Source organism: Chaetodon auriga, chromosome 11 (genome assembly GCF_051107435.1).
Source record: "Chaetodon auriga isolate fChaAug3 chromosome 11, fChaAug3.hap1, whole genome shotgun sequence".
NCBI classification, from domain to species: domain Eukaryota; kingdom Metazoa; phylum Chordata; class Actinopteri; order Chaetodontiformes; family Chaetodontidae; genus Chaetodon; species Chaetodon auriga.
This window is the reverse complement of record NC_135084.1, coordinates 5,125,972-5,153,935: the sequence shown is the minus strand read 5'-3', so window position 1 is coordinate 5,153,935 and position 27,964 is coordinate 5,125,972. Positions and strand designations below refer to the sequence as shown.

General features: G+C 41.1%; 1 protein-coding gene across 4 annotated transcripts in view; it reads right to left on the bottom strand.

Moving 5' to 3' along the window:
• The window catches only part of LOC143328094 (uncharacterized), a 420,223-nt gene that overhangs the window by 25,860 nt on the left and 366,399 nt on the right, over positions 1-27,964 (bottom strand). For 3 of the 4 annotated variants that reach the window (XM_076743024.1, XM_076743023.1, XM_076743022.1), the window contains 2 exons: positions 14,551-14,595; positions 11,773-11,794 (listed from right to left, as the gene is read on the bottom strand). The exons of the other annotated variant lie outside the window; for it this stretch is intronic. In XM_076743024.1, coding sequence (XP_076599139.1) covers positions 11,773-11,794; positions 14,551-14,595 — 67 coding nt within the window. The remainder of the gene's footprint in view (positions 1-11,772; positions 11,795-14,550; positions 14,596-27,964) is intronic. 4 annotated transcript variants of the gene reach the window in all.

The window sequence follows — 27,964 nt, the reverse complement described above, 5'->3', positions numbered from 1 at the left end:
CCTTTGTAGTGTGTCATTCAGCGGTGTTCACAGCCGTTCACATATAAAAATGAGGTCTCCTCTGTCCCAGGGAGCACCAGATACCTTTCACCCCGTCAGGCAAAGGAGGAGAGGGGATGTTAACAATCACTCAGACTGTCGGATGGAGAGACAAACAAGAACAGAAAAGAATCTATCTTTTCTTTTTTTTCTTTCTTTTTGGTTAGCCTAGAATTTAATTTAATCATCTAGATATGTTGAAAACATTCTCTACTGCAAAGTCATTGTCTATATTTATTTCACCAGCAATGCCATCCCTCATTTTTTTCCCTGTTTCCTACTTTCTTGTCTCCTCCCTTCCTTCATTCCATCCTTCCTGTCACGCTGTGATGATGAGCACTTTCAGAGTGTTCAGGTATTGCATTTAGCCATTCAGAGAGTTTGATAAAGCTAAAATCTTCCCCCAGCCTTGGAATTATACGGCAAAGGGAAAAGGCCACCTCTTTGTCACTAAATGCCTCTCCCATTCATTCACATGACAGCAAAGTAGTATGTCTTTTCCCACAGTAAAATGCCAGATTTGAAAGCCCTCTATTCGATTAATGTTTAGAGTAAGGCTGCGTGCCATCTTTAATCCATGAAGTATTTTACAGTCAAATAAGACCCTCTCTCATTTGGTAGACTGGAAGGTGTTTCTACAGTGAGTTTGACCCAGGAAGATTTTCACTATCTACAGTCGCGTCACCTCTAATGCATAGATGCATCTGGACTCATCTTGACTATTGACAGGGAAGAGCTTGCATCTAGATTTTCTGCATCCTCTTGCTTAAAAGGTTTGCATATATGGCTCAGACCAGCCTTGTTGATGTTCTGTTTGAAAAACAGAAAAATGTTGGATGTAAAAGCCATTCTAATGCCACTATTCAATCATATACGCTGATCTTCATTATTGCATATTTTAGTGAGTTTTCCAATCAAAATAGCTATTTTCGACTGAAATTGAAATTAAAATAGTTATATTTGGCAGTTTAAAAAGACCCAAATGCAGGACAGTCGGACACAAAGCGAGCTTTTATAACAAATGGTGATTCCAGTCAAACAAAACAGGCAGGCAACACAAACTGAAGGAGCAAACTGGGGCAAAAATCCCCCAGAGTTGGAAAATACAAATAACTAAACTAATGACACACCAGTATGACACAAGGAACACAAGCAGGAACACAGAACACGAGCAACAAACACAGAACAAGAGAACAGACAACCTGACAACTGACAGAGGGACAGGTGAAAGTAATCTACAATCACAAGGGCGGGAAAGAGACGTAAGCAGGAAGTATTACAAAACATGACTGATGAGGAGAAACTCTTTCAACATAAAACAGGAAATAACTAAAGTCAAACCAAAAACCATAACAAAGACAACATGTACGATGTGCTCATGTATATTACTGCACATCCATTCCATTACATCATATTTTATTTTCAAAACATGATTTTAAGCATCTGACATTAGTTTGCAGAATTGGTTAAAAGAGCTCAAGGACATTTTAAAGTGTGAAATAAGAGTGTGAGGCCGAGCCGACATTTTCTTGATATGACACACTCACTAATATGTGTGTTACTTTGACAACGCTGCCTGTTTTACTGTGATAATTCAATGTCTGTGCGGTGTGTATGGAAAATGAATGGAAAATGCAGCACTTTCAGTGGACTTTTTAAGTCTCGCTGTCCATCATGAAGTTGCTGCTGCTGAAGTTTTCTGAAGCAGACACTGAGGACGTCCCGTCTGTGATCGATGAATTTCTTCATGTGTCAATCGCCACATCGTCAATTATTTGTCAAACACTAAAGTCGACTCTTCGCTCTCTACTTGGCAGGACACAACCCCTCACCTGAGCTCAACCTCACACACACACACACACACACACACACACACACACACACACACACACACACACACACACACAGACATAGAACGTCATGCTCACATTGTTTTGAAGCAGAGGCTGTTCACACTTAAAAAAAACATCGTGCCGACATCGTGTGAGTGCAGTATTTTAAATATCTGATTCAAGAGATTCCTGGGACATGAAAAAATAATATGAAATATCATCTACACAAGACCAACATGACCTGGTAATACTCCACGAAATAAACATGAATGCAGTGCTGTGGGCAAACATTATGTCAGGATAATGTTTCTCTTACGCGAATAATGACAATCACAATCAGCAAAGTTATAAAGTTTTGCTTTAAATATTTTTTTATAGAAGATTTCGGTCATGGAGAAAACTCTACTCACCGAAGAAAACTTGTTGCATGAGTTTTGATTTCAGCCGGTGTTGATTTATAGCTTCTACTTCAACTTCAAAGTATAACTGCTCCTGTCCTTGAAACCCTTTCACGTCTTTGTGCATTCATGGTTTTGACCAGACTTGAATTTTTGACCTAATATCCTTGGCTTGTACTATGACTGACCAAGCCAGAGGTCTTAAATCTTTCAAAACGTCTGTCATTAAAAAAACAAAGTAGACCAAGACATCTTCCCCGAGTAATACAGGGCTAGTGTAAACAGATTTGCTTTTTGAAATGATTTTATTGAAGAGTGGAGTGACTTGGTGCTAACAGAACCTTTAGAGGTACAATGTCTTTTTAAAGAGAGTTCAGGCTGAGCTCTTTTCAAGTGTTACTACCACCGTGATGAAGGTCAAGGGTTGTTTTTCTCCATTAAGGTGAGTGTGCATACCCCGCTACACCCCCTCAAGCAAACGACTACATCTCTATTTATTTTCTTTACATTTTTCTTTTCTGTCTTTTGCAAGAGCCTTCAAAGACCTTGTGGTTGCACTCCACACATTATTTCCTCCTTTCTCAAAAGCAGTGTTTCCACTGTTCACTCATGAATAGCTGTTGCTGGTGTAGAAGCCTCTAGCAAACAAACTGAGGACGGCTTCTCTTCTTCTTCTGTGGAAAATCATTCCTTCACTGCAACTTTCTCAATAAAGTGGCAGACACTAAATGACTGCGCTTATAATCTAACACAGTGTTACTCATTGCATGGCTTGCGAGGCTCTTGTGGCTTGCCAAGCTTTAAATGGTGGTTTGAATGGCAACTAGTAATTATGTGATAACGTAGCCAATACACATAAAAAATAAAACAAAATATATATATGTTATATATACAGCATGCAACTTTTTCGCATAACATTTGGGTTTTTAAGAAATAAATTAATTTTGTTAAAGTGGTGGAAACTTTCAACACTGCACTTGTATAGTAGTGTTACTACTACTGCAGCCTCTCATGCTAGCTAGCATGATGTGCACGGCCAATAAAAACAGATCTATTTCTAATAAAATAAAGACACAAGCCATATGGACTGAAATAACGTGGTGTGACAAACAATGGAAATGAAGACTCGAAACATGCAGCAACCGAAAATCAATACAAAGACGCCAGAGAGGGGACTAGCAGGCAGACAGCAGGTCAGCGGCACTTCAGCCGCAGAGGATACGTTGGTGTTTTGGAGGAGCTGAGAAGAGAATTTGAATGCAGATTCAGTGATGTGAATGAGCACAAGGAGATTTTCAACTTTATTAAAAAGCTCTTCCGTGTGGATGTATCCTCTCTCAGCTCTGGCTTTCTAATTGTGCCGCTTGGGAAAGCCAAATTATAAAGCTGCACTTCTGGAGTTTGACGTCTGAAGCTGATTTTCCCACTTTGAAACCACTTGCACAAAATGTCGCATCCTTCTTTGTGAGCACACACTAAATTAATACCATCCAAAGGAAACAGAGAAACTGGATCACACCTGAATCCGCCCCTGAATGCCTCACAAGGATTCCAACAAACTCCAGAAAGTGAAGGGAATTCAGGCCTGCATTAGTTCATCCCAGTATCAAGGTTAGCCCATTTTGAATTAGGATTGTATTGAATGCGTTACATATTGTATGTTGTGGGATGAAAGGTCAGTAGGGAGATGTGCTTAATGACTGCGGTGGCTTTTGGGGTGGCTTTTTCTCTTATTGACTTTGTCCTACCAGTGTGGCTCTCATGGAAAAATAGCGAAGATCACTAATCTAACACAATGTGTGTTAAGATTAAATACCTTGGATGAGAGCACCACTCATGTCAACTGTAATGAGTTTGTACCTTCAGTGGTCCATGTTAAATAATGGTTCAAGGGGCTTGAGAGACACATCTATTAGTTCACCTAGAAATCACTGTGTTTCATTGAAATGGCACTTTGTCAAAGGCTCTTCTGCAAAGGCATACACCTAAAGGCTCTGATGCTGAGCTGTGCAAGGTAGAATTATGAGTGTCACTCTTGAAAAATATTCAAAAGTCTTCTTCAAAAGAATAAGAAAATCTAATGAAAGAAAATCAGAGGAGGAGCATAATAGCATTGAAGCAAAATGCTTCAAAGTAAATGGGATGGAAATTGAAAAAGAAAGCAAATATTGGAAAGGTGCAACAAAGGAGAAATTTGCTCACTTACCCTGCATTAAACAGATTTAATGAAAATACAACAACTTCTATAACATTAGGTTAAATTACCCATCAACTACCGATAAATGCCTTACCTTCCTGACAAGGAAACTTTAAATAATTTATATCCTTACTAAGTCATAAAATATGTATCATTGCTTTCTTCTCATGTCTGTTGTGGTAATGGCTTTTGTTCATTCAGACATACAGCAGGTGTCAGTTATTACCAGCGTTGGGTTACTTTTAGCGCCATTAAAAAGTAACTTGTTACATTAACTACTGAGAAAAGTAACCTGAATAGCTGAAAATGAAAACCCCATTGCAATTCCTTCCACATGTTGGTTATATTGTCCAGAGGGCAAATGGCCTACTATGCACTACATCTACCTTCCAATGTGTTGACTGTACCGTCATTGTATGGCCTAGTCTACAGCCCCTTATCTGTAAGTCTGCACTTCAACTGCAATGAAAAAAGTTCCATTATTTAAACACATTCTGTGAAGAAGTACTTGCAACCTGTGCTTAGCTCACAAAACCATAATCTAACTTACCCTCAACACTGGTTAGACTTTATTCAGATACGACAGCATAGTTTCAGAAGGAGCAACAGTGAATTCTGCCACAGCCATGTTCCATACTATTAAGCAAAGGTTTTAAAGGTACCTTGTGCAGTTTTGCCCTCTAGTAGTGCTATTGAGCATTATTTTTAAAGCTGCTTCCATTTTGTTTGTATCGCTGACACACATGCAATACAGCCTCCTGCCAGTGGTTTCTCACTATTCTGATCTTAAACAGTTGGTGACAGTAACATCCAAAGAAGTGTAGCACTGGATGAACAAAGGTTAACTACCAGCTTTGGAAATGTTGGATAAGGAGGGAAAGGCATTCGGTCAGAGGTACTGAATGTAAACATAACTATAACAAGGCAGCTTTAAATTGGAGATGGTGTTTCATGGTGGAGGAGGTGGAGCTATCTCCTGTTGTGTCAGGAAGTGAGAGCGCCACTGCCTCGCCTACAAGCTCAGGTTGGTGAAGAAGGGGACTCTTCAGCTAGCTATGTAGTCAATGGTTCTCTTCCACTGATTACACTGCGATAAGTCCTAAATAGCGTTAGGATGCTGATTGATGCACATCCAGTAGTGTTGCTGTGTTTTTTGACTGCCAGCCCATAATGAGCATTGATGTTTGTTTAGCTCCTATGGGATGGAATACTGGATTAATGGTTTGCTTTTGTACAATCTGATAATGTTTGGTGTGGTCAAATAATTGACTGTCTATGTTTAAAATAAATGGATAAACCCAATGTTTATGATCTGATCAGCACGTGAGAGATTTGGTTAGATTTTGGTTGCCATGTGCTGATTGCATCCTTTTTATGAGCAGGACAGGAGAGAGGAGAACAGGCAGAGACGAGGAGTGCCACACATAGAAGAGACACCAAAAAGAGAGGTGAAGAGGAGAGAAACAGATAGACAGATAAGACAGAGTTAACACACTTTATCACAGTTCAAATTTGTCACAGTTCAAAAAGCGCCCTTGTCACAGCATAGAAGCAGAAGCAATGAGACCAGGGTCGGCCAATTTTCAGAACTGAACAAAGCATTGGCAACACGCAATCTAACGTGACTGCTTTATCAACGTCAAGCCTCCTATTTTTCTTCGTTTTACTCTTGCTGCTGAAAACAGATATAATAATGAAGCTGAGTGACAACTCATATTTCACCGATTTTCTTTTTAACACAGTGGCTCATATCTTCTGTTCATTTTAACTTGAAAGCGGTGCAGTTATCAGGTGAAGATTTCTTGTCTTGGCTAAGCCCCCGATGTTTCCACATCCTAACAACGCCTCTGACTTCCAGGATGATACTGTACATTTAATTCCTACAATATGAAGTTACCATATTGGAAAAAAGGTTGACTAGGTTATGCAATTTGCAACAACTCTAAAGTAAAATGTCTTAAGATGTTTTGAGGTCCCTATCTACCATCTCTTCTGTCTTTTGTTACATATTTCAGAGCTCCTGTAGACCCAGACTCAGCACACTCAGGACTCATAGGATTCTATGCCTTTTCTGTGTCTTTGTCCACCAATTATGTCCTGGACTCAAATCTAAATGCAGTTGGAAGGACATACAGAAACAAACACTCATTTCGTTCATTTGGCTGAAAAAACTTCACTTGTTTTTGTATTTTAAGGATTTCAGTGACTGCACCATTTGTCAAAAGCTTCTGAGGAGTAAGTATGAATAGCTCCAACAATTTATGCATTAATGATTTTTTGTTTTTACATTTACAGTAAATCTTCAAGTGGAATTCCGACATCACTTAAAAAGTTAAATTCATCATTTACATGTGTTTTTAAGAGACCTTGTCATGTCAGGCCGTACAAGCCATGGTCTCTCCCTGGCATTAACAGCCGATCAATATCATTGATCAGTCAAGTAGGAAGACTTCAGGAATTCATTCACTTGCATACATTTCTGGTTTTGACTTAGCAAGATGCTGTCCATACTTGATGAGATTTTGGCATCACAAGGCCATATCCTAATAATTTCCTTATTCAAAATTAAATATTAAATAGTAATTAGCCACAGGCTTCAATTTCCTTTTATCATTTATATTTTCAAGAGGCTTAAAATAAAAAATTCTTTAAGCATAACTGCCAGTTAAGATTAAACAGTCACACCACATGTAATGGTTGCATTTTATTCATGTGGTATATTTCAGTTGAAGCTCTTTGTTTGTGTGGACAAAATGTGTGCTTCTGTTCAGCTCTTATTGTAAAAGAATGTGATGCTTGTGCACTTTTAAATGCTTTTACTTTTTTTGCTATATCAATTATATGAGAGCTGGCAATATGATACAAAAGGTATGATGCCCAAGTTACCATTGATATCTCACAATTATGTGTGTATCATGTTGGTCATCTGGTCATGCAGTGAACATGGTTTTCCCACCAGATATAATCAGATTTTCTGACTAGTTGGCTCACCCATGCAATGTGAGACACCCGCATCACATGTTACGCTCAGGTTAAGCTCTGGCCAAGAAGGCTTGTAAGCTTCAGGGCGCGTGCAGGCCTGAATGTCTGAAGGCCTCTCATCAGGTGGCCAATCAAATTACTAAAAGGTAAATAAGCCTTTGGGGATTGGCAGAATGGTAATCCTCTTTGGGACCTGGGGAAACGGTAGCTACCAAGGTTGGACATGTCGTCCTTGATCACAACCAGAGGGAAATAGTCCTTTTTCACAGCAGACGTTGACTTTTCATAGCAGGAAAAAGCAGGTGGGTACAACAGTGTTACTTTCAAAATGCAATATATCACACAACACTAGCTTTCATCTGAAAGTCTTACGTTGCTTTAGTTTTGCTTTACTTTCCCCAAAATAACCACAGAAGTACGGCTAGCAATACATGATATGGTTTGTAATAATAATGCTATTGTTACTATACCCTCAGCATAGCCTGGTCTCGATGCTAACCCTACCTTACCTCGTGATTATGAATTGACAGGGATTTTGCTTCAGGCTTTATCAGACAATTTTCTCCTACTTGCGGGTCTCACACAACAGATACACTCTCATTTTAATCTATGCAGATGTCTGCAGCGGCTCCAGGCAGGCTCACGTTTCCGCGGTGTCTCACGGGCGTAACTGCGACTTGAAACGTTTATTTACACTTCAAGTCTATTTTTTCGACAAGACGTGTGTAAACACGAGGTTGATGCCCAATCAAAAGGCACTGAATAAATATATTTATCTACATTTTGCAACCTCAGTGGAGAAGAGTGTGCTGCTCTCTGGACACACACACGCACAAATACACCACACACCTGCTTTATGTTGGTAATTGTCATTTAGTGTTTATAGTTTCAATTATTAATGAGATGGCTGTTGTGTTTCTAGAAGTCAGCTGAAGTGGACCACAATGTTTTCAAGTTTTGTTGAATGCTATTAAAGGGCTGATGTCATTGTAAGTTGCTGAAGGCTGGATAGCTGGCAGTAACGCATTTAGCAATATATTAATTGTAATAATTTTACCATAATATTGTTAGCAACCTGTTTTATTACTTGACTGGGGAAAGGCGATATATTACTGTAAAACCTTTTGTAACCCCCAACACTGAGTAGAACTAATAACATTTATGATGGTGCCTCTCCATTTAGGTGTCATTGCTTCTAATTTATCTAACACACACTTGATCTACCACAGATTATGAATTGTAAAGATTCACAATCTGTACATCATATAACACCCTCTATCGTTAGACCCTTGATTCATATAAGGAGAAACTACCCAGGATGGACAGACGTCATGTATATACTGTGTATGACGAATGCATCCAGGAGGACATTGAGCAACTTTAAGTGTAACCAGACAGATAGGACTTCAGCCGCATGACCTCCTCTCCACCATGCAAACCTGGAAGAAGATCGACAACACAGACTCAGAAGAGCAACACTCAAGCCCACGATTCACACAGTAGGACAAAGGAGCACACTAACTAATATAGAGAGGGAGAGACAAGGACAGGATGCACACAATGGAGAGAGAAGGAATATCCAGATCCCAACATCTGGAATAAGGCAGCCAGGATAGAGGGAGGACCCAGGATAGCCAATGGTCCAACACAGAGAGGCCTGACTGACAGAGAAGACAGGGAGGAGACAGGAAGGACAGAGAGGGAGGAGAGAGAGAGAGAGAGATAAGCATGAGGTTGTCCTTGTGGGACACAGACAGAGGTTTAGAGACGTGCAGTGGTTTTCAGAAAATGTACGGTATCCTTGTCAGCAGCACAAAAATAGATTTTAAGTACTTAATAAATTAATTGAGACTGAGACAGATAATGGCAAAAAGACAACTTTGCAATGATCACATCTGGATGAAATGAAGGTGTGAATTAGGATGTCTTCATCAGCCAAGGACAAAAAAGATCTAATTTTAGCGATATTGTGTAGGAGGAAAAAAAAAGCAGTGTTGGTGATTTCTTTAATGCTGATCAAAAGAGATGGTAGGATCAAACTAACACCAAAATTCTGGCTGCCAAAGTCTGAATATCACAGATATCGAGGATGACTGTTGCTTGATCAAACTGGTGTCTGTGTTGAGCAGGGCCAATGACCAGCATCTCAGTTTTTTCAGAATGTAGGAGCAGGAGATTACATGACATCCAGTCTGTTCACAGCAGACAAGCAGGCCTCTAATTTAAGAATTTAATGGAATCATCTGCCTTTGAAGGTACATACAGCTGAGTATTGGCAGCATAGGAGTATTAATTAATTCCATGACTGCGAATAATTTGGCCAAGAGGTCAAAGAGAGAAAAGAAGAGGGCCGAGAACAGAGCCCTGAGGTATTCCGTATTTCTTATGAGAAAATGTTGATGTAATACTAATATAGGAAACACACTGTGCTCTTTCAGCTAGGTAAGACTTAAACCATGGTTGACCTGTGGGATGTCTCTGTATGTGTAATGTATGTCTCCTTTTTGCCCACTTTGTTGACTGTAGTGCTGTCTTGTCACTGTGTGTACGTTTTAATTATGATCTACTGACGGACTGCAGATGAAAATTGACTTAAAGCTAATACTGGTACCATGCATCACATGGTAATATTTATGCTTAATATTGTCCACGATCCCTTAATAATGAAATCAATAAGCCATGCCAATGAGTCAGCACACAGAGCAGCTAAAGGAAAGGAGCTATTATTTAAGGTACTCTGGAGTGTACATGTAAAAACACAAACTTTGTGTTTACATTCAGTTTCTCACCATAACACACTGTGTGTATCCTTGAGGTCTGCAAATAAATTGAATGTCTTTTCTTCTTCATACAATATTTGTAGAGCTGATTTTTTTTTTTTTTTTTCAAGATTTTAAATTTTTACATCCACGTTTGCTTGTTTGCTCTTCTGTTGTATTGCCTTTGTTGGTACATTGCTTCTCTTTAATGTAGCTGTTGATCAGCAGAATATCCTTAAACCAACATTCATAAAAACTTTGCCCCATACCGCTACAAGTGGGACATATAACACACCAAACTGAAATGATCTGGCAAAGAGGAACAACAAGCTCCCTGGTCAGAATATCAGCTAATAGAAAAGTGAAATGGTCTTTGACCTTAAACTAACACCAGTGATGTAAAAATGTCTACTCTGCTGATGCAGTGCAACGTGAAAGTTGAGTTCGGCAGCAGTCCACTGTGAAAACTGAAGGTGCTCACTCATTTTACACACACACATGCTGAACTTATAAGTAGTCATGTCTGGGTGTCTGTGTAATTCTTCAGATTCATATAGAATATGAAATATGCCCAAAATAACTGAAACAAGCTTTTCATCTGCTGGCAGCAAGTTGTCAGTGTCAGGGATGTTGGCTGTGATCCAGGGGCATGGCAGGCATCTCAGGTCCACAGACGGCCTCCCAGAAGAGGACCAATAAATCACTGGTTCTGACCTTTGCTGGCATCAGGGACCTTAGTGCCTCCAAATGCTAGAGACGAGAGCAAGATTGAGACTTTGAGAAGGAGTGATGTACTGCAAATGGCTTCGCCCCACACACACACACACACACACACACACACACACACACACACACACACACACACACACACCACCTGGGTCACTCACCTCTCCATATACTGGAGCTATCTGTCTCTTTCTGTGTCTCGTGTTGTGCTTTGGGTTTGCTAAGAAATTGTTTAGCTGGACACTGAAAAATACAAGGAGTTTGTAACGGGTTATAAAACAGTCGGCATTCAATGCTGATGCCTCTATATGACCTACATAAGCGAAGTGAGACCATCACTGTCTATTTCTGTATAGTTATTCTTAATACTTGTCACAAGGTCAAGATATGAGATGAAATGATTTAGGACACGTAAACTGGAAGATCCCACATTTACATGTTCCCAGGCAAAGTTTAGCTGTGAGTAACGCATTAGCCTGTTAAATGGAAGCAGGAGGAGATTTTTCTTTTGAGAATTTTATTTTTGATGTAGTATTTCGTGCAGCATGGGCAAAACCATGAGCCAACCGTCATTGGCCCTTCAACAGATGGAGAGAATTGTGGGACTCGAAAGTACTCAAAACCAACCCTGAATTGGCCCTCTTGCTCCTGGACAGGTATATTAAATAGAAAATGTTGATAACTTTAGCTTTCTCACAAAATTATTGTTACAGAGCAACCAAATCTGTTACTTACAGGCTTAGATGTAACTTGGTGTATGAAGTTGACTTTGTTGAATCCTGCAAACAGCTGTGCTTAAAAGAGAAAAATGGTATTAAGAATAAATAATAATTATTTACATTGCAGACACCTCTCGTGGACCTGCAAAGAAAAGTGTGGTGTGAAGATTTCTCAAACAAATTGTTTAGAGTTCAAGTCCTTTCCATTCATCTCATCACTCATTCATTCTTGCAGCTTGATGGGTAACTGCAGGTCCAAAATGTATTCCCAATGAATGATGCCTTACATGTCTTGACATATAATTTGGGACGATTTTTGACACACTAAACATCCTCTGAAATATGAAATGTATCTGTTTTTTATGATACAGTTCTCTATCTAACATCCGTCCTCCCTGCCTCTCTGGTGGTGGTGGAAGGTTTCCATATGGGAGCCGTCATGGCCTGGCGGATGCATACTGTCAAGCGGGTGTGTCATGCCCAGCATGGAGCCTGGCTGGGCAAGATGGAAGGTGGGCCAGTCAGCCACGCCACACGGCTGGTGGCCATATTAACCCTCGTGTGTCTCTGTGTGTGAGTAGTGGGGAGAGCTGTTCTTGTTCTGGTGTTCCTCCATACGGTCGCTGTCTAAACACCCCCCCACCCCCACCCCCCACCCATCCTCCAGCATACACACGTTAGACCCCCTGTGGAGTGGCAGTGTGTAGATATTCATTCTGCCAGTAAAAGAGGGGGAACAACAAAGGGCCCAGGGAATCCGTAAAGGCTGGAGAACAGAAAGTGGGCTGGCAGGAATATAGAGGCCATTTAAATCCACCCAGTACAGTTTGCATGTAAAGTGCTTTCCTCATCCTTTCCAAAGTAAGAACATGTTAATATATTTCACAGTGCTGCTCATGTCGTCTTATTTCTTTCTTTTATATGTCTTTTACTACTGTGCATTGGGATTGAGGCTGAAAATCAAAATGGGCAGATTATCTGAAATCTTGCGTTACTTGTGCAAGAATAAACAAAAAGAAGTGGCTAAAAGCAAGAAGAACATCAGAAAAGAAGAAAAAATAGAGTCCATTATTTGGCAAGGTTCAGCTCATCTTGCCTCCCTCTTACCTGCTGTGATGTTCAGGCTAATGGTGAATGATTAATCACAGGCTGTGGATTTAAATGCACTGATACATCAGGCAAAGTTAAAATAGAGAGTCAAGCGCTACCTGGTGAACAGAAGCAAATTCAGAGCTGATAAAATGTTTGAAATGGATGGGAGAGCAAGTCATGACAAGTTTCAAAGCCTGCGGTTTTCACTCCGTCTGTCCTTATTCTTACAGAGTTGTGAAACATCATCAGTAGCAGTTCACACTCTGCCAAGAAAGGGCCTAAACGTCCAAATGGCCTGTGTTCTTGCTCCACCCATTTCATCAAGGATACTCTGGGAGCTGACTGTAGTATCCCAGCATCCATTTTGCATCACTCAGTGGCAATGGTGGTGAACAACCCAACCCACAAATACAAGTTCTAATTGAATGTGAATCTGAATTAAATGTGTCAAATTTTAAGATTTCAAAGATGAAGTTGGGACAAGTTTCAAGTCCCAGCTGCAAGTTGAGCGTACTTGAGTGTCTTAGCACAACAGGTTTGCCTGTTTTACTTCACATTCATGAGCCACAGTCAATTCACTGTTGATGCCTGGAAACCAAAAGAAATAATGAATAGAGATCAGCTATCACCAGTGAGTGTGTGTGCATTAAAACACAGCATAAGTGATGGAAAGCAGGAAAGGGCTGAGCAGAGGTTTAATCACTTAAACCTGTCTGTCGCACTGCTCAACACATGTTGGCTGTCATCAAAAGTGAACAAAAAGCAAAAAAAAAAAAAAAAAGATTTGGCTGTTTTTTTTTTCCCGGTTAAGCGCTTGAGCATGGTCAAAGACCTTCATTGAAACGACCTGGAAACATGTAGCATTTAATGGCATTTCCTGATTTAGCTGGCTTAGTGTGGATGTAGCTAATGAACTAACAAGCTTGCTAACAGTCTGTCAGAATAAATGCCAGTAACTTAAGATTGCTGTTGACATTACATATTTTCCATACAGTTGTCAAATGTCAGCAGGTTTCCTAAATCAGTGATGAAAGCGGAGAATGTTTCAGAAGTGGCACTGCCAGAGTGCCAGAGAGCATTTGAGTTCTGAGGTCACTTTCCAGTGTTCCTGGTGGGATATGACAGCCAGTTTATCAGACCAGCAGAGCCACACAGCATCCCTACACCTGGAACATTTGGCCAATTACTGTAAAGACCAAGCTCAGAAATGCAAAGAACAACCAAGGAGCCTAAAGAAAATGTATGGATAAGAAAACAAAAATAAAAACTGCAAATCAAAAGACAGACAATAGAGTCAGCAGATATCATCTTGTGAAAGTTTTAGCGAATAAAGGACCAATAACTGATGATGACTGTCAGCATTAGCCACGTTATGTTCATTAGCCATGGTCATAATTTCAAGTTCAAGACATTGTGACCTATGACAAAAGAGCACGTCTTCCTGGTAATTACCACTAGCAGAGTGACGTGAATGACAGCTTGTATTTACAGGAAATTTGATCTGACGTGAATATGGCATCACTGCTGGCAGAACTGTTCATTAGCTGTAACCTCCATCCCTAATCAATGCATACATGTAGGCTGTGACAGCTATTTTAAAAGTCCAAGTTTCACTGAGGTTATTATAAACCTGGATTTCCTTTCACTATACGTGTCACTTTCAGACATTGCTCAAATTACTGGTAACTAATGTGATGCTGTTAATCCAACTTTATCCTTTAATTTCTTTATTTTCACACTGTATCATGCACCAGAAAAGAAAAAAAAAAAAAAAACTTAACTGTTAACTATACTATAAGAACTGACCTTTCCTTCACATCCAGCACAGGGCAGATCTGTCAAGATGGCAATCTGAAGAAAAAAAGACAGGGGGGAGAGAGAGAGCAATCAGAAAATGATGTTAATGCCACATGGAGGATTTGGAGCGGTGACTCATGAGTGCCTACCCAACGATATCAACCAGCTGTCACCATGGTGCCGACCTTTACCGTGGCCCAGGGTGACCGGCACTTTAGCGTCAACGTAAACTTGACCCCTGACATTTCCACGGCTCAGTGCCACTGTGGGCTTTGTGGGGGAAGCAAAGGGGAAGAGCAATGGATGTGACATGGTGTGTGCACACAAATGTGTGGAGAGGTTTTAGTGTTAAAACAAGAGGAACGAATTCCTGACAGTAACAGTTTTTGAACTGTGATGATAATAATGATTCTGATAATTGCGAAGATTCTGATGAACATACAACACCCAGTTATTGATTGAAATATTGGTGAAGATGGTGCAGATGATCATTTGGGTTGTATATTTAAATGGTAATGAGTGAAATTTTGATGATGTTGAAATTAATAATGATGAAGATTGTAACAATGGCAACTGATTAGATGATTAGAATTACATCAGAGTGGTGGTGTTGACTGTGATGATGAGAACGAATAGAGAATGATTTCAATTATTCCAATGATGATGATGATGATGATGAGAAGAATGAGGAGGATTCAAATTGCTCCAATATGATAATGTTATTTAATAAAGTGAGTGATTCTAATGATGATGATGAATATAAGAATTACAATGCTTTCAATGATTCAGACGATGATTCATTTCAGTGCTCTCTGAGTTTTTCAACAAATGTGAGGATGATGATGATGATGATGATGATGATTAGGGATGCACCAACACTAGTATCTGGTCTGATATTGTGCTCATTTACTCTCAGTTGTAATCATAAAACTACTATCATACAATCGCACCAGAAGCCACTTTCCAGCAACGTGGCATTAACCTCTCATCAGCTGAGCAGTGGGAGTTCGGAGGTACTTATACTGGTACTGATGACGTAGTAGAGCAAACTGCCAACTATGCTGTGCTAAATTGTCAAGAGGAGGAGTGAAAAGTAGCGTCTTTAAGAAACAATTTGATCAAACATCGAAAGACCCAACACAATGCAGAGTTCAAGGAGTTTGCTAATGGTACCAGCGGGAAGCAGCAACAAAGCAAATGTCCAGAGACATCCAACAGAAGCTCTTACTCACAACATTGCTCTAGATGACCAGCCATTGCCGATAGAACAGGATTTCATCATCTTCTTTGTGTACTTGAGCCGAGGTATGAGATCCCCAGCCATCGCCACAACACCAAAGCTGTATCACCAGTCTCTTATCGAACAGAAGCAGGCCTTGGGTCCTAATATGAGCTCTCTCAGCGCTCACCAGTGGACAACAGAGTGTATCTGTTCCATCTCTGTTTGAGGAGTTAACCTGAAAAGTGAGCTCCTCTGATACTTCGGCATCAGATGTGATGATGTGACCATGCTTCAGAGACATTTCATAGTAATGAAAATGGGGCCGAAGACACTTTTAGTGATTCTGATTAAGGTGTTGATGATGAATTAGGATGCGTTCAATGATGAAGATGATGATGATATTATGATTACAATTATGGTGATGATGCTCATGATTGTGATGTAGATGATTGGAATTAACAATAATGATGAACATGAAGAAAATGATGAAGATAAAAGATGTTGATAATGATAATGATAACAGTGATGTTGTTACGATAGTGATGATGATGTAGATGATGATGATGTAGATGATGATTGTGTGAAATCCCAATTGATGAAATACAGTTGCAATCAAAATAATTCAACCCCCATTGCATATTAGGCTTATTGGCAAAATCTACAATTTCTCAGCCGTTTGCAATAAACAAATTTCGCAAAAGCTGTTTAATCAGTTCAATGAAACTAATATTACAAGGGTTTTGATGCAAATTCAACACAAAATGCTACTTTTAATGACTACTGCAGTCTCAAAATTATTCAACCTCTTCATGACAAGTATTGTCAATACTTAGTAGAGCACCCTTTTGCTGTTATGCCACCAGTTTCTGACAGCGAGGAATCTTAGCCCATTCCTCATGGGCAATGGCCTCCAGTTCAATAATATTCTTGGGTGTGCGTTTGGCAACCGCCTTCTTCAAATCCCACCAGAGATTTTCTACTGGGCTCAAGTCAGGTGACTGTGATGGCCACTCTAGAACCTTCCATTTCTTCTTCTGAAATCAAGCCTTGGTGGACTTTTAGAAGAATCAGGGGGACAATCCCCTTTATTTGTCACACAGATACATTCACATGCACACACACGCCATGCACTGGTGAAATTCATCCTCCGCCTTTAACCCATCCTGGTCATCCTTCCTCCGCGGCAGACCAGGAGTGGTGGGCTGCCATCCGACCGGCGCCCGGGGACCCAGTTCTTTTTGTCACCATTGGTCAGGTGGTGATCTTCTTGCATGTTTTTTAGTGGGGGTATTTTTATGGAGGATACCCCAGGTGAACACGGGGAGAACATGCAAACTCCACACAGAAAGGCCCTTTTTTTTTTTCCTCGAGCAGCAGGCACCGAAGGTGCGGTGGAGGACACGCCCCCGGCACCCACAGCGAGATTCAAACCCGAGACCTTCTAGCTGTGAGGCGACAGTCTTACCACCGTTCCATCGTGCCACTTTGAGGTATGCCTGGGATCATTGTCTTGTTGGAAGGTCCAATGACCCCTGAGCTTCAGCTTCCTCACAGACAACATGACGTTTTTTCCTAAGATTCCCTGATACTTGACTGAATCCATCGTGCCCTCCACATGCTGCAGGTTTCCAGTGCCAGAGGCAGCAAAGCAGCTGCAGAGCATCACTGAGTCCCCGCCATGCTTCACTGTAAGCAGGGTGTTCTTTTCAGCATATGCGTCATTCTTCTTCCTCCAGACATACCGCTGTTCCATAGGCCCGAAAAGTTCCAGTCTTGTTTCAGAATAGAATAGAATAGAATAGAATTCCAAAACTTCTGTGGCTTATTTATATGGTTTTGAGCATAAGTGTGCTTGAAACATGGGGTTGGGTAATTTTGATTTGTTGCATCAGGTGTGCTTGAGACAGGGGGTTGAATAATTTTGAGACTGCAGTAGTGATTAAAAGCAGCATTTTGTGTTGAATTTGGATAAAAAACCATGGTAATATTAGTTTTATGAAACAATTTCAACTGTTCTTTGTCTACTTTGTTTATTGCAAACAGCTTAAAAAATGTACATTTTGCCAATGAGCCTAATATGTAATGGGGGTTGAATAATTTTGATTGCAACTGTATATGCCAGCTGACATTAAAATTAATGAATATATAGAAAGACTTTCTTGAACAGAAAATGACTATGACAATGAAAATAGAGGGGGCAGACACGTCATGAGTCCTCCTCCAATGGAGAGCTAAAGGGTAGAGGTGAGAAGGCAAGGAAGGCAGTAAGATAAAGCGGCAATACAAGCAAGGGACAAGCATGGGAGTGAAGTCAGAAAGGACAGAGAGAGAAAGAACATGAGGTAAGACAGTCAGAAAGAGAGAAAATGGAAGTGATAGTGAGCCCAGGGACGGAGATAAAAGCTGTATTACATGAAATTAATGGTGGTCTTCACAAGCAGTACATGAATCACAGTCTTCCCCTACAGTGAGAGAGAGAGAGGAAGACAGAAGCAGACAAAGGAGAACAGAGCTGCCAGCTCACTAACTACAACTGCAAAGGTCTCTGCATTTAGCCAAACTGCATAACATCTCTGACAAAGTGACAGGAGAAGAAGGGGGAAAGAGACACGGAGGGTGAGAGAAGTCATAGTGATGCACAGAAGAGGAGATCATTAAATTATTTACCAGATATATTTCGTTCAAATTGAATCTTTGTAGTTAATGGATTTGAGACTGTGGAAAATATCCACACACTACTGTTCCAACACACAAAATAGTGCTAGACTGTGGCCGTGATTACGTGCCTACAAGCTAAATAACATGGATGCTTCACGTCAGTCACCCTAATTTAGTTATAGATAGCTATATTACCAATTTGACAATAAACAGAATTATTGAATCTCCCCTGAGTGTCCGATAATGTTAACATAGCAAATGTTCCAATCACTACCTTGCTTCCCACATGAATCTGTCAACTTGAAGAGTACCAAATGGAGAAATTATTTTTAGGGATTTTTATGGAAATATCCATGTTTTGCGGTCAGAACTACATTTTCTTTGATTCGTTTTCAATTGACATGGTAGCTACCTTGCTCGTTCTCCAGCTACATCCATACTTTTTGTTGTAAAAAACAATACTGCTGCTGTTTATAGACATGAGACTAAAAGTGGCAAGAACTGTTCGACAAGCAGTGATATGCTAATGAAGCAGCCAACAATGGACAAATTTGCCCCTTGTGGACACTGAGAGAAAAACACCCACTATAACTGTCATCTACCAGTGCCCTCTGGCCTCAGGGGGCAGTAATGAGCCCATCGTGGCTCTACAATGAGAAGATGCCTCACAAAGCAACACAAAAATGAGAACTCTATATATTTCTATGCCAGCATATTTCCAAGCAAACTCAACAGGAAATGTTTCAGCACACTAGGGTCAGTGACCAGTGCTGGATTACATCACATACTCTACACGTGCCCACATACACAATGAATGCTTTCCGCTTCAGGGGACTCCCACTAGAGGCATAAACATTGTATTTATGTAAATACAGTGGAAACATACATTGCTGCACATGCACCTCCACATAACAGCACACTTACACTTCAAATCCCCCCACACTGCTGTGCCGGGTCACAAAGACGTGAGTGTTTTTTTTTTTTTTTTTCTCCTCCATACTCTCCCTTGTTCTCTCGACTCTGTTCAGGCCTGTTCTTCTGTGAATAAATCTATGTAATTTGAAAGTGACAAGGAGGAGATTTATGAAAGTATAAGTGCCCGTTTCTAGTGGAATTTATAGTGCAGAGCAAGGGATATGCAGATGAGAGTGCAAAGGGTGTTGCAGGTACTGGCCCATGTGTTTGCATGTGTGTGTGTGTGTGTGTGTGTGTGTGTGCGCGTGCGTGCGTGCACGCGAGCCTGTGTGTGTGTGTGTGTGTGTGTGTGTGTGTGTGTGTGTAAATATATATATATGAGTGTGGTATGACAAAGGGGCCTATAAACACTTCGTAATCTTTCAAGTGTTATTATACATGGCCTAGTAGTGGCCAAGCTGTAGCTCTGCAGATGTTCAAGGCGAGGGCTGGTGGTTTCTTTCCTCAACTCCCATCAGTGAGGAAACCCCCAGCAAGGAGCTGCTCAGAAGGTTACCTGCTGTGATCACGAAGCCAACGACACACCAAAATCCTGTTACATATCATTGAAAACCGTCAGGACATGAGCTCCGCTCCCAGATTTTCTTCACCATCAAGCAGTCAACAAGTAAGGATGAGGTACTACAGCCACAGGTCACCTCACCTAGTCAACTTACTGTGTCCTGTCAGCAGGCCAACCTTGGTGCTGAGCACACCGGAAGTGTACCACCTGTCAGTACTGTGCATTAATACCTGCAAAGGAGCTCCAACCATTGATGGAAGGTGGGCTGACCAGGCAAACTAATTTTCAGCAGTGACTTCTCAGACATCCAAGCTCCCTCATTCTTGCGCACTTCTCCCAGTTCTGCCATCTCCCCCATTGGTAGACCTGGAGCGTGATTACAAGAAAGGAGCTCTGCATCTGCGGCTTTTCCCATCCCCACTGTGGTCAGGAGCTCGGCCACAGTGGCTCTCTCCTTCTCTGTGTCGGTTAGCCAGCTGTATGCTGGCCACCAAAGGACTTTTCTATGACTGGCTGATGATCATCAGGAAGGCAGCAGATCTCAATGCCAGCAGAACAACCTGCACCAGCTTGCAGCCTCTTCAGTAGGAATGTTTACGACCAGGAGCTGTTACTCTGGCCTTGCTTCATGGAACTCCAGCTCCTCAAATATTATTGAGCCTGGAAAAATGGATGTCCATAGGAGCCCATAAAGACACAGGAAAATATTTTCCCTCTGTCCCACCACTAGAGCAAAGCCTAGCTACCATAGCTCTTCCCAAGGCCATCTTCTTCTGCAAGCGTAAGCTGCCACTCACCCTGGTATGATGATAGAAAGGCTATAAAGGCTGTCCTGATTCTAGCCACACCTGTTATGGGGGCTACATCCCGAATTATGGGGTGGTGATGATGCAGAGAAATATCTGGCTCCACATGTCTCAGCTTCTCCCTTTCATCAGAGCTGCTAGATGGTTCCATGTCCCCCAGTTGACTGGCTCACTCACTGCGGCACCACCTCCTCCTGTGGTCAAGCCAGTGTCGGTGACAGGATGCCGGGAACGTGAGTTCTAATCCATCTGAGTAAAGGAAACACCTCTTCAGGGCCAACCACTTTTCCTTAAAGAGCAGTTTCCTCTCAGCCAGGCCACTTATGGTCCCACCAAGCATTGTGACACCTCCTTCACACAGACACACTCCCCACACAAAACAGAGACTTACCACCACATACACACACACACATACATACACACAGTGCAGCAGCATCCTGACCCTTACTTCCTCACATTTTCATGATCAGCAAATTCTTACTTGAAATGAATGTGCCTAACTAACCATGAAAAAACATCACCAACCTCCAACTTTTCAGGCTGAGTTAGTGGTGATATCTCAACACAACCTGTTTCAGACTCAGGGTTTGAACACGAGGCTGAGTGCTGACTTTGTCTTACATTTTCAGCACCGTGGCCAGCATGGGTCTTTTTGAGATGGCCTTCCCATGGTCAGTGATGAGCAAGCAATTTGACACAGTGGTGGAGAAGGCTATGAGCTGACTGCAAACTGATTTTTGAGACTGATTGTGGACCTTTCACTGTTCAATAGGTACATTATGAAGCAGTTTTTCCACATGACAATCAGATGTGCCGGAATGTGCATGCAGAAGGAACTGTCAGTGATGCATCTGCTGGCTATGAGGCCCACAAATTTGTCATTTTACACATAAAGTCCAAACAAACTCCTTTTGTTCCAGAACTATTTCCCTTGAAGTATCCCCTTGAAGTATCTTATTGACTCTGCCCAGTGCGCATTGGTTCAGAATGTTTCACAGCAAGCAACAAGCAGCCACAGAGGGCACTACAAGACACAGCTCTGCCAAAACAGTGTCGGTCCCATCGGCTGCGAGATGCCATCACTGGACACACATTTGTCAAGTGCCAGAGACACTAGCCCAAATAAATGCTAATGTTCCTTATCTATTCAATGTGTAAATCTGTGTAAATTGTTTGCCAACAAGTTTGCTATATCGACTTCAAAGGTGATATTATGTCGGGGATATGTGTCCGCTTTATCCACTGTTTTAGACAGAAAACGACAACATATTCCCATCTGTAAATTAACAAGCCGAACAGTATACCTCTGTTTTTCTATTAGTTAGAAAGAACGAGAGATACTGCATAACATAAACGTGGTGTTAATGGGAAAATTAAAAAAAACTAATAGTAGCCCAGTGTGTGTTTTGGTTTATGTGTTGGCAACTTACAGGCAGGACTATTAGAGTATATATTAAAAAAAAAAAAAAAAAAAAAAAAAAATTAAAATGCATGCCTTTGGCCATAGTTCACTTAGTTAGCTAACAGCCTCCCACAACTAGCCTTCCTGCATCTATGGTGGAAAATGTGGGATTGATTTGTGAGACCATAGCTCAGCAGGACAAGAATGGGTGAGAACAAGGCCACAGAAAAGTTATTGCTGTTGCCTGTAAATTAAGCCAACCAAACTATTACCACTTTTGCAGTCGTATAATTATATGCATGACTAGGAAGGATAGCTTCACATTTGACAAGCTAGGTCTAGAAAAAAAAAAAACTTGAATTAATCAGTAAATTGTGAACCCAGATGTGTTTAGTGGCTGCAAGGCATGCTGGTGTTGATGTACAGAATACCACTCCAGAAGCCAGGCATTAACAGTCAATCATCTGACAATCTGCACAATAAAATAAACTCAGTAGTGGTGGTGGAGTGTCATACACACACACAGCCGAGCAGCACTCACAGACGTTATATTAAGGCCTATCTTTAAACATAATAACCGTGCCTTTTATTTGAGTCATTAAACACACAAACTTCCAATGTCATTTAAAACTGGCTCTAATCACATTCATCTGTTTAAACAGGGGCGTGTAGAGACAGAGTGAGAGGGGATGAAAGACACGCAGAGTGAAAGAGAGACTGTGGTGAGAGGGCTAATGAAAGAGTTGGCAGTGTTTACTCAAGCTGTGGAAAGTAGGCACGAGGACAGAGAAACAATGATAGAAGGACTAGGGAGGATGGATAGCAGCAAAATGCTGGTACCTATGTATACATAAAAAGACCAAATTCTCAAACAGAGACCCTGGCCTTTATTCATTTCAGCTGCACAGACACTCGGGTCTTTATTTGAAACAGGCTCATTTTAGTGACCACCCTTCCTGTTTCATATATTTAAACACTATTTAGTCATTTGTTCTAATCTGTTTTTAATTTGCTGTTTGCTGTCGGAGTAAATGCAACATGTCCTTCATGTGCACCTGTTGTCTTAATAAATTCAAGATAATGTACATTTCCACTGCACTACAAGGGAACTTCACTGATTTTACACATTGATAATCTGGTTAATTTTCATGAAAAGTACTATTCATTCTGCTTTGACTTATGTCTGCAGGCTCTATACAGCTCGCTCTGTAGTGAGCTCTCCAATGGCGACTTTCCACTAACTTAAATTTATGCTGTTCAATCTTTCGGTCTGTTTGCATCTGTGCATTTGAGTGTGTGTGCAACACTTTGCACGTGCATACTGAGCTTGTGCAGGCGTATTTCTGGACAAGGAAGTAAGAGAGAGCAGGTTGGGGCATATTGTAATTACTCGCTGCATTAAAATCGCTGTGTGTTATGGATCACAGGGGGAATGGTGACGTTTGAACGGCCAACGGTCGTCTCCTTCAGCGGTCATTACTCAGCGGTCATGTGACAGCAAAAAATACAGAATACGGCTCAGACAGGGCAGCGTAAAGGGGAATGGAGTTTGTATGTTTGTATGATTATTGGCCAAGAATTCAATATCTCAAATATATCTATTTTTATTGCAAAGACCAGGAAAGAAAAGGCTCTCTAGAGAACGCTAAAACAGACCTACCTTATTTGCATTAGTATTAATACTGGAGCACTAACCAACAGTTGCCAATAATCTAATTAACAATAAAAACCAAATCCTCATTCCAAATTAAATCTAAACATGGGTTTTAATGTAAACTAGCCCCCAGTGGAAGAGTGACCAGTATTTCTGCTATTGTGAAGACATCTGGTTCTCATAATTGCGCAATAAGAATACCACGCATACAAAAAGACCAAAATACCTTGAATAACAGCACTGCTGGGGCGAGGGGAGACGGAATATCAGTTAACTGGAGCTGAAAATAGGTGTCTGTATGTTTGTTTGTGTCCTTTCTTTCTGTCTTTCTTCTTTTCCCCTGCCAACACTTCTCTTTGTCTCACGCTGGCCATTTGAGGAGAGCTTTGCTCTGACCTTCTGCTGCGGAGAGTGATGACAAGGACGGCACAGCTGACCTTGACATTCAGCATGCTAAATGGCTTCTTCCACAGCCAGTCAGCAAACACAGAGACAGGCAGGCAGGCGGGGAGACATTCACCAGTGAAGCTGGATGATGGCTGTGTTTCTGTTGGAGTCGGATGGACACTGACAGAGATGCTATAAAGGAGAGGAGGAAGGACTCTAGCTAGAGGTTTTAATACCGCCATGGGGGAAGTTTTAATAGGATCTTTTAGTTTATTGGTATGCAGAGGTTATGCGCACAGTCAATGCAGTGATAACTGCCGTAAGATGGAAGTTCCATCCCTGTTCCTTCCACATGCTCTCTGTTCAGGTTTGCAGTGCAGTAATGAAGTTTCCTTCAGTGTTTCTGACCTGTAGATACTGTTATAGAAGTGCTTAGCATGGCTCAGTAATAAGAAAAGAAAGTTCAATGTGGGAATGAGCAAAGTCACCTGGTAAATGTAAGTGTTGTGAAACAGCATGGAATTACAAAGATCCTCTGCAAGTAGCTCAACATCATCCACCAGGTCACAATAGTAAGCCTGTAGCAAAACCTTGAATGTTAAGACAACACTGTTGTTGTGAAAACAGGACAATGAATTGACTGTGCAATTGCATGTCCATGTCAAACTCAGGAAATATCCATACTCAAATTTTGCTTGAGTTATCAGTCTGCACTTAAACAGAATTACGACTGAATTAAAATGCCAGTTTTCAGTTAAGGAGTATGATATGCAACAAAAGTCCCAATGTTGCAGTTATGTGCATTTTGACCATTGGGTTGGCTGGACATCCCAGCATATCTTAGGAAGTAAAAAAATATTTCAGAAAAGTCGTTTTTTCAACATCATAATTTAAACATCAGTTTAATGCTACTGAAGTCGACTCAATGCTTAAACCAGCTTGTGCTTATGAGGCACCTTATAAATGTATGGTCACAGTTGTTAGGTTACAGCACCCACAGTGCTCAGTTGAACCACAAGTGTACCAAGGTGAGCGCTAGTTGCCTGCTGAGCGAACACAAACAACTTACTGCAGTTGTTTTACTAAGGTTTATGTGAAATCTAATAAGTGAAGGTGAAGTAGGGTTAACAGGGATATTCAAGTTCCATGTAAAAGTATTAAAATGTTTTTAGTTTATATCATCATATCATATTAATCATAAACTGTATATTGTATTATTCAGCAGTTTATGAATGAATCTGTGTTGTAAGGGAAGTTGTAAAATTGGTCAGAAGAAGGATTACTGTAAACTGTGACAACAAGTTGTGTAAATGAAGAGAAAAGACGGAGATAAATTCTGTTTACAAAAGACAGAGAACAATCTGCTGAACGAACACAGCAAACATCTCTCGACTCTGCTTTTCCTAACAGGACATAACATCTGTTCACTGGTAACTCATGCTGGAGGCCTGTAACACTTAACTCGCCTCATAGCGAACACATTTCAGGAGCTAAGGATGATACCAGAAGTTGCCTCTCACACAACAAAGTGTGGCATTGTTGGTGGTACTGACTCACTGTCCCTTGTCCCTAATGAGAGACGACAGTGTCGGGTGAAAACACCGCTAACCTTTCTGCTTGTTTACACTCTCCACTGACAGGACCCAAGGATGGGCCGGAACGAGGGATGAGAGAAGGCGGAAGATGGAAACGAGGAGGTGACCTCTCCAAAGTTTACTCAGCAGCCCCCCCCCAAGTCCCCTCGAGAGTCGGCGCCTGGGCCTTAATGAGGGACCCGGTGGAATTGTTGGGACGTCGCCTCAAAGAGCGCTGGGATGTTGAGACTGGCCAGGCGAGGCGAGGGGAGGGGGAAGAAGAGTGCGTGTGTTTGTGTGTGTCTGGCTTTTGTCTTCGTTACTGGAGCAGCTTTTGGAAGGTAAAGCGCCCTGGGAGAGCAGCCATGTGTGGAAGATGTTTGTGAAAGTTATCTCTTCTTAGATGCTGGTTGAGGCTTGTTTTGTTTTATCTCAGGTCTCCTCTCTCATACTTTATGTGTGCAGCAGCACGGCATTCAATGAAAAATATGTTCCCCAGTCATATTTTTCCTCTTTTGCTATATGCAGTGAATCCTTTTAGAGCCCTCGATCTTAATTTTTAGAAACGTGCAGGCACATAGTCGCATTTCAGCTCAACAGCAGTCAACAGAACTACCTTTTAATTGCAGGAAACAGTTTGCCACATATTGAAAATGATGACACCTCTGCGCTTCAATGTCTCTGACAAACAGCACGCTACATAATGACTGACATCTTTAAAGGTCCAAGTTACGAGTTTGTCTGTGTGTCTGCTGTTTCAGAACATTCCTGACCCTTCTGAGCTCAACATAATCCCGTCCTTTTTGCCTCAGGGACTCTAGGTATCGTGGAAATTGTATAAGCCTTATCAAGCCTTGATTTTTCCACCATTTTATTGTCACAAAGTCTTGATTATTTTTGATGAACTAATCCCCACACAGTTACAAATCCTTGTTTCCTCCGCAGCTGGAGTTTGTTCCATCTCCCAGTCTTCATCAAAAACCTAGAGAAAGTCCATCTGCCATGGAAAATGTCTAAAGGTGTCGAAATTTTGGTGACAGAAATTTGGTTTTACTGCTCAATAATGTGGAAGTTTGTGTCCTAAATTGCAGTCCTAAATTCTTGAGGACGTCACAGGATAATGTGATCTATGAAACAAACACAAAAACCTTCTCAGGTCATAAAGATTCATGTAAGCATGAAATTGTGGTAAACTGCTAATAAAAAGACGAGCGTATGGGCTTTCAGTGGTAAAATATTTATGTACTCTTTCTGAATTTTGTCTTTATTTGTAACAATTGTGTCTTCCCACTGCCAAACCTCCTCCTTCAATCTGTCTTGGGACACTCAGACTGTCTGCTGAGTCAATGACTGGAGGAACTGGAAAAGCATTTAGTCGAAATGGCCTGAAGGACCACAGAATGAATATTTCCATTTTTCCTTCTGCTCTGACAGACAATCCTCCACAATAAGCATGTTCATGCTCTCAAGGAAAGAAAGGGAGAAAAAAGACGCCTTTCAGGAGATACCTTGGGTTTCAAATGTTCTTCTGGTTTGTTTTGCAAGGTTTTTGTAGCAATAGGAGTCAAACAAATACCTGCCTTCTTGAAAAGTTTCTCTCTAAAGTGAGTTAACATTTTTAAAAAGAATATGTCTCTGTGTGGAGGCTTGTGTGTTGATTGATGGTACAAAATTAAAGGATAGCAGGTAGTGACAGTTGGTTGACAAAATGCAAACACTTTCGCAGACGGATTCTGGCTTTTCAGTAGATTCAATGTGTTCTGAATAGTTTTTTTTTTTTTTTTTTAAAGAAAAATAAAGGCTTTTTAGAACAGAACCTTTCATTTGTCCTTCAGATAGTACTGACTGAATTGCCACTGACCTCGGCAGGTTTTTGCACACTGAAGGCAAAGAGGTAAGTGAGAAAAGTAAACTCTTAAATTTAAAAAATACCATTTTACACTTATTTATTTCAAACGGGTGAGAAGGACAATGTCACAGATAAAAGTGCTGCAATATAAAACTTGAGATATAGAATTGATCCCTCAGTGTGTCAGGAAGGGTTAATAATTGCTGTAGTGCCAGGGTCTATGTGTCTATGTCTGTGTGTGTGTGTGTGTGTGTGTGTGTGTGTGTGTGTGTGTGCGCGCGCGTATGTGTGTGTGTGCGTGCGTGCGTGCGTGCGTGAGGAGCCTTCAGCAGCTAAATATGACTCATGGTTTTATAAGGCTCTCTGTATGCGTCTGATGGGCATCTGAAACTGT